At 41.3% G+C, this 8248-nt stretch overlaps 1 protein-coding gene across 1 annotated transcript; it reads right to left on the minus strand.

Moving 5' to 3' along the window:
* Positions 1 to 5868: 5868 nt before the first annotated feature.
* On the minus strand, positions 5869 to 6852 carry MAS1 (MAS1 proto-oncogene, G protein-coupled receptor). The gene has a single exon (XM_010206982.2). It carries the CDS (start codon positions 6850 to 6852, stop codon positions 5869 to 5871), a length of 984 nt encoding a protein of 327 aa, XP_010205284.1.
* Positions 6853 to 8248: the final 1396 nt, after the last annotated feature.

An 8248-nucleotide genomic window follows, 5' to 3' on the forward strand; every position in this document is an offset into this window, starting at 1 on the left:
ATCTGAGTAGGCAGGATAGGAGGCATCTGATCTCTGCAGATTTTGACAAATCTTATGTTAAGGCTCAAACTGGAGAGAAGTATGAGTGGGGTACATAGCAGAAAACTCAGGATGGATAGAAGGAGGAGAGACGCATGACATACATTTTGCTGTGACTTCCCAGGGACTTAAAATAGCTGTGCTGTAGGCTTCAAGTCTTCTGCTGTAGGGATTAAACAAGGGAGAATCCACAGGATGGCACATGTAGTGGCTGAATGATGCTTTGGGAGGTAACACCAAATCCAGCCAGGGAAAAGAACAGATAAAAGTTTCTTGGTGCTGATGGATGCTAAGAAGCAGAGGCCAGTGTTATGCTCAGAAAGATATATGCTAACAGATAAATGAACCAAAAGAGAGCTGATTATTATCAGTATATAGATAGCAAATAGAGCTGCATTTACAGAGGACCTCAGCCATGCCAAGGTGAACAACGTAGGCATCGTTCATTGCTCTGACACTGGTCTGACTGGCCAAGCCTGTCCCCTAGATAGGGACAGGCCTCTTTCAGGCCAAGCCCAGGAAAAAAATCACCAAATAGCCAAAGCAAAAAATTGCTGGCTGTGTATATTTGTTTTCACCAGAATAATTATACTTTACTGTAGTATGTAATTGAGTTTTTTCGGTGAGCATAAAGTATGTGTTCATCTGAAAATTTTCACTTCTAATAAGAACTTTTTTTCCTATTAAAAATCATAAAGTTATATCTGAAACATATATATCACTCTTTGAGTCAAAAAATATATCCAGATAGACTATAGACAACATAGACCATAAAGCATCCTCTTTCAATGCATTTAAGCAAACATTTTTTTTCTTCTGAGCTAGAAGAGCAGGGTGTTCACTCCGTCTCTTGTACATAGCTGCTAAAAGTTTTGCATCTCTTTGTGGATCCTTTGTACATGAAAAATACTTGTTTCTATAAATATTTTCATTTATTCTTCACCTCAACAATCTGTTCTGTCATTAAATTTACTATTTATTTGCTATGATATCTGATTGTCAAGGCTCATATCTGTCATAAAGTAAATTTGTAATGGGGTAAATAAAGACTTCATTTAAAGTTACTCCTTTTCCAGAGAAACTTTGTGTTGAGTTCTAAAAAAAACCGCCAAAACTTAAATTAGTTATTTGGTGTCACTTCTTGCTTAGTGATGTTACAATGATAGAATCCAAGTAAGAATTTAGTCCTCCTACCCTTGAGGACAATCCTTCAGGGTGACCATGAAAAACTAAGGTACAAACTATAGAGGAAAGAGAAGTAGACAATGTTAGTGGTGGAAGAATTATAGCAAATTGGAGAAAGTTTAGGATTAAAATCACTGTAACAAATTAACATGTTAGACTAAATTTCAAACCTATGGACTAAAAAGTCTAGAAATTCTTACTATAACAGCAGCAGGTCCAGTCTGTGTATTTAACGAGGCAAGAGTCCAGTTTGGGAAAAAAAGATAGGTTGTAATCATACAATTAAAATTTGAATTGCTATATGCAAGGCAGAAATGTTAGAGTTATGCACGCTGCCTCAGCTCAGTACCTCTTCTTTCAATTTGGAGTTTTGCACCTCCAATACTTTCTTTGAAGCTTCATCTTTTAGGCTTGTAGGAGTCAACTGGAAAAGCAAAATAGTTCCATGTGGACATCACATAAGTCCCCAGGCAACTAAATGGAAAGCAAAATGGCCTTCCTGTTGCGTAGGTAGTTAGAAGCCCTGAGTAGTGGATTTTAATAAATGATTTCTGCATGGAGTTAGAAAGAGAAGCAGCAAAGCACACACGTGGCGGGCAGCACATTATAGCAGCTACATACAAGCTCACATTGATTTTCTGCTTTCTCGTGACCTAGGTACCATCTGAGAATTCTCTCTGCTGACCAGCTGCTCACTGCAACATCAGCAGGCTGTGAATACCACCACTTGAGCTAAAGGAGTAAGTGAAGGGCCCAGGTAGCAGTTTCCTTTCTGCTGCAAACTAGACAGCACTCAGGAAGGAGAGATGGGCACACAGCTGGGTTTCACCCTGAGACCCAGTGGAGGTAACAGTGGTGCACATACCACCATCAGGACTAGAGTACACAGTTCAGATCTAGTGTAACAGGCCAAGGGCTGTGGGTATTTGCAGGTCAAGAAAGCAGTGCAGGGAAAGAATTGCAAATGTAGAGGATGAAGGTCAGCTATGGATTCAAATGGAGTCTCTGGATACCTTCTAATCAGGTGTTCATGATGAGGGGAACTCAAGGAATCACATGCAATCCCTTGTATGGAACTTCTCTGCTTGCAAAACCCAGTGTCTGGATCATCCTTCTCCTGAGACTGACAGGATGGGAGGACTTGGGAAGGAATCTGTCCCAGGTGATTACAGAGAGAAGCTTAACAGGCTCCCACAAGACTAAATTACCTAGGACCTTGCAGGATTTTTTAGACCTATCTAGGATTTTTTGGAGGACTCTACAACTGAATTGCCCCTCCTATCCTTGAAGGATTTCACAGGCAAATCTCCAGGCTAAAAGTAAACTGAGCAGTTTGTTGTTCCTCACCCCTCTGCCCTTGCTGTCACAAGGATCATTCACAAAGTCTTTGAGTGGTAAAGAAAAGCTGCACTAAAAATTCATCATATCATTTTGGACCTGGACCCATGCAGCAGCTTGCTCCATGTCACCCTCTCTACCCAGGGGGTAGCTGTAACAGCAGAAATACTCTGTGCAGTGCCAAGACTTCCCTCTCTGCATGTCTGACCACACTTCTCTATCTCACAACATTCATGTGGTATCAAGTAGAACAAAACTGTGTTGAAGAGAGTTTTAATAAAGTAAGCATTATACTGGGCATTTCTTCCCTGAATAATTCCTTGTCTTGACTGCACAACAAAACTGATTCCTTATTGCCCTGGATGTTACAAGAGATAGCAAAGAGATAGATGCTCTTCTGAAGTGTCCATAGCATAAATGTGAAGACACAACACTGGAAACAAAGTAATATAATCCTCATTTTATAGGCACAAAAGGGAAGGACAGAAAAATTAGATGGCAAGGCTGCATTAGAACAGAATCCACATCTCTAAACTCCATGGCTAGTACTTTATCCACAAGGCAATTTTTCTTGTTTTGCACCACTGCAAAGTGCTTATTAACACCAAATGATACACAGAGTTATTCCACCCTCTCCCACAGATGTAAATCATTTTAAAAAATGGAAGCTGGTGAAGAATCGCATTCTTGTGCAACAAATGAAGTGTCACATTTTCTCTTTTTGGGGATTTTTTTAATGATGGAATAATGTGCTTATCAGTTCCCCTTGTATTGCAGCCTGCACAGAGAAGAGTCATCAGGTGCTGTGGTAAAGAAGAAATAACATCTCTGAGATATTTTTATCTGTGGACTGGGAAACATTAATCATTTATCAACTGCTAGCTGTTCATTCTTACTCATCCCTCTGGGCTTTCTTCTCATGCTGAATCATAATTTTGTCTGCTCTGTGAACTGTCAACTGATGGTTGTCCAAATCCTGAAACATTTGATGGCATGGCCAGACACAGGTGAAGAGGGGTAGGAAGCTAAAAGTCCTAGAGCACCCATTCAACTCGTGAGCATCCAAATTGTCCTCCTGTGTATTATTGCCTCTTCAGATCTACTGCTCTGACTGCATACATAGTGACCCTTACCCTCAACCTCTTATGATAATCTGGGTATGCTTAAGCACTGTAAATAATATGCCTTATCTCACCTAAGTCCCGTTGAGGGAACTGGGTTACAAGTGTGATTACAGTGGGCGCATATTTTGAACATGCTTCCTGTAACTTTGCCCCTCTTTCTGGTTTTCTGTGTGATTGTCATAAAGGGTCTTAAGGTAAGGGTAGGGAATGGCTTTAGAGAAGAGTCTAAGTTTTCTTTTTTCTGGTCTGGATCTACCCTCGTATTCAAGTTTATGGCATTTGTCAGCTTTGACAAATTTTCCAGCAATCCGTTAGCCCCCAACAGGTACATGCACGCACGTGCCACATACTCATTCCCCTTTACCTTCCCAGCATGTCCACAGACCTGCTTGTGTATCCTTCAGTCACCATTGATAATGGGGACCTGGTCTGCTGATTTATCATTCCAGCAGTACAGTAGATCACTGCTCTAAGAGAGAAGCAGGCTGCACTCATCTAACCACTTGAATCAATAGGTGACTACCGTGGGATTCAAATTTCAAAGACAAAACCTGGGACAAGTAGAGGGGCTGTCATAAATAAAGGTTTCAATGGAGTTGGGGAATTAGAAAGATATAAGGGTAACATCTCTTCCTTTTCCTGAGTCTTCTCTGTAATCAGATATGGCAACACTTTAACATAAGGAGACAGGGGCACATACGTAGAAGGAATATTTGTCCTGAGATTTCTTCTCGCTGTGAATTCCCATCCAATCCTCAGTCTTAACCTACCATCTTTATTCCAGGACTGGCAATCTTTCAACAAAGGAAGGCTAGGTTGTATTTTTCTTTCCCCAGTTAGCTATTAAGTGTGCCAATGGAAACTTGGCGGGAAGCTGAAGATGCTGCTTCTGCCTGTGGCATGAGGTCTCAATTCCTCATGAATTTGGAGCTCCATGGGGGCCAGAAGCAGATGCATCTCCCAGATGCCTATTCGGAAGTGCCAGAGCTTTCTGACTGGTCAGACATCCTATATTGGGCATCTCTGAGATAAACCTGACCTAGCCTGATGCCCTCCTTGCTGTTGTCTTCCTCTGCTCCCTGCATCTTGGCTGTTGTTGGGCAAGTGGCCCTGGAAATCAAACTCCACAAAATACCAGCCCCAGTAGCTTGGTCTACAACAGAAGGAGGCAGTCAGCTGGAACAGTGGGGCAGGAGTGTAGCCCCAGTCATGTGATACACCTTTCCTTTTTTCTGTTTATCCAAAACTGATTGTTACAAAACAGAAAGACCACATGTGAAATATATATTGTCCAGAGAACAGCTAAATACTAATTAAGTGGCTGGGACAGCAAGTGTTGGGACTGACTTTCTCATAGACTCCTTGAATAACTAAACCCACAGGAACAATGATATTTTGGAGATAAGCCAGCCCCACCTCTCATAATTAGGACAAAAGCCCTCTGTGAGTTGACAACATCCCTATGTTGCCAGCTACTCCTGTATGTCAGGTACCAAATTATCCAAGGACTCAAAGAAATATTGATGTCACTGGAAATTATGCAACATGTGGTTTGAAAACAGATTCCAAAGTTGCCCCCTAACCAGGGAGGAACTTGACCGTTTGATATATACCTAAATGTCTTACTGGACCAAAGCTGCAAGATATGGTTTTGAGTGTGTATGAGGACTTAAGTGGATTTCTTCCTCTGTTTCCCCCAGGGAGCAACTCTTTTGCGCACTTAGACAAGCTGGAAACAGCTGAAACTAAATCCCAGTGTGTAACATGAATACTGCGTTTAGTGGGCTTGACTTTTAAAAACGTGAATACACACAGGCCCTGATGACTTCAATAGCATTTATGGGTGCTCAGTGCTTGTATAAATGTCACACTATTTATAACATATTTGTGTGTCCTTTTTTTATATTCTCTGCTGGCCCGTCTCTTTTCCACTGTGGTATCCTTGACTGACAGAGTCACATCAGGATGTAGCATGTGTTTGAATAATTAAGAAAATACAAACAGAAGTTATCTTTATTCTAGCCTGTATTTTTCCATTGCTCAACCACCAAAGATGACAGTACCATTTCACCACTGCTCTTTACATTCTATGGAAGAAAAATTACCTTTTTTTTTTTTTTTGCAGTGGTTTATTATACCTTCCAGGTCCAATTTTTTGCCCATAGAGTTTCCCCTCTAAGCTTTAGAAAATTGTTTCCGCTATATCCAAACTCACGCCAACTTCTTGACTTCTCGGCCGCAACCCATCAGCAAGTGCTCTACTGAGAACCACTTTGAGACTTTCCTTGAACCTCTTCTTCTTGCTGCTTCCTACAAAGAAGTAAACAAGGGGGTTGATGCTACTGTTAACAGTGGAGAGAACAACGGTGACGTGGTTCTGCTGGCTGAGCAAAGACGACCAGTGATGATAATTCAGAAGATACAACAGCCTCATAGGCATGGCAAAGATGAGGAAGACAATGACTGTGGCCACAATGATGATGTAGAGCTTTGATGAATGAGGTCTCAGGGAGTTACGATGAATCCTGATAACCAAGATGAGGCTGGACAGGATCATTAGAGGAATGAAGATCATGAAAGTCAGGATCCATGTGAAGATGAGCAGTGCTCGGCAACGGTTGTCAAATTGTTCCTTCGTTGAGTCATCTCTGCACGTCAAGTATTCAGCTACTGTCATCAGAAAAGACAGAGTCCACAGAATTGCACACACGATTGCCGATTGGTGCTGGGACCGGTGGCATCGGTACCAGATGGGGTAAACGATAGACAGACACCTCTCAATACTGATGGCTGTCAGGAGATAGAGACCAGTATTATATCCAAGAAGGAAGACAATAGATAGTGTGGTGGTTATATAATAGTAAAACCCATATGCGAATCCAAAACCAGCAATGTACTCAATTGACAGAATAAACGTACAGAGCAGTAGGGAGATATCGGCAATGGACAGGTGTGTGATGTACGCAGTGAATGGATTTCTTTTGATCTGGAAGCAGAGGCACCAGAGGACAATTCCATTTTCACAAAAACCCAGGAAGGAGATGATCATAATTACCCAAAGTGGGGTCAATATCTCCCAGACCCTTTCCTGTGCAGAAGTGTTTCTGTGCATTGAGATGTTCTCTGTGCCTTCGCTGGGATGAAACGTTATGTTTGACTCATCCATGGGGAAAGCTCAAGTTTGGATAGCACAGCTCTTCCTTCTGTAAATATGTATAAAAATATACTGTGAGCATTGTGTGCTCCTCCCCTCCCCCTTCTCTTTCTGTTTTGTGGACCCTCCATTTCTGGTCATATCTGAAAGCCTTAGCAAAAGGAAAAAATGCTAGCTGAAGCCCAGTTGGAACTACACTTGGCAATGTTAAAGATGGCTAAACCCATTAAGCTGAGAGAAATACTGAGCTTTCTTCTCTGGGATTCAGTGTACGAGTGCTAAACCACAGCAAAGGGTATGTCTTGGACAAGGAATATCTCCATTGCATTGCATTGCAACGTTTCATGATATAGTGGTCACAGATAGCATTGGTGGTTCTTTTCAGAGCCCTGGATTGTTCCCATGCAGATCTGTTCAGCTCCCATTGAAGCTAAAGACATTAATTCCAAGTTAAATACATGTATTTCAAGATAATTTGGTTGATAAGTGTGTTTAAAAAATAAAAATGATACCAACATCACTTTTCCAGGAAGGGCTTTAATTAAGTAAAAATAATATGTAGTTACTCAGGGTTGTATTCCCTCCAAGTACAGAGGTGGAGGGAAGGCAAAGGGCCACTGTTTTGAGACATACATTTTTAACAGTGTCATTTATCATAGTAAAACATAATTTAACCATGTCTACACACTCTGAACGCTTTACACAACTACAAATACACTGCAAACATTACAAATCCAACCCGCCACAAGGAAAAGTATTTGTTCGGGTTCCCTGCCATTTTTACAATGGTTTTAACTGCTGTTTTGCAGAGTTATGGAGCAAGCTCTCCTTTTGTATGTCTGCTTTTATCTCATAACAGAGAATTAGCAGCATTGTTTTCATCTGATTTGCATGCAAATATTCATGCCTCCTTCCCTATCAACTTCCTGGCTGCACCTGTGAGAATACATTCACATTCAGGACCCTTGCTGATTCACTGGTTTTACTAGAGACTAACCGTTGACAATAAGCTTGCCCAGGTCATTTGGTTCATTCACATAAACAGCCTTGATCATTAACATGGCATAATGAGAATTAACCCATATTCTCAAGCAGTTAAGAATATCAAGTGCAAGGTAAAGATGTTTTACTAGATCAGTTTTTGCAATGATTATTTCAACAGAGCCATTCACCCATGAGCCCTGTGTTTCCTGGGTTCAAAACAGCTTCTTAAGACAGGGTATCACCATCTAAAAAAGGTCATTCAGTAAACAGCCTATGAAGCCTCCAAATGCTTGCTGGCATTGAAACCTGCACAAAAAATGACGATCCCACCTGCCTGTTGACCATCTGAGACATAGTTGAGAGGGAACAAACAACATAGCCAGAAATGTGGTAGAGAAGCAAGCGTAAGTGCAACAAGCAAATA

Source organism: Colius striatus, chromosome 2 (assembly GCF_028858725.1).
Source record: "Colius striatus isolate bColStr4 chromosome 2, bColStr4.1.hap1, whole genome shotgun sequence".
Lineage (NCBI taxonomy): Eukaryota > Metazoa > Chordata > Aves > Coliiformes > Coliidae > Colius > Colius striatus.

Excerpts from the sequence above, each read along its gene's own strand:
- MAS1 (XM_010206982.2), bottom strand. The coding sequence starts at position 6,852 with ATGGATGAGTCAAACATAACGTTTCATCCCAGCGAAGGCACAGAGAAC.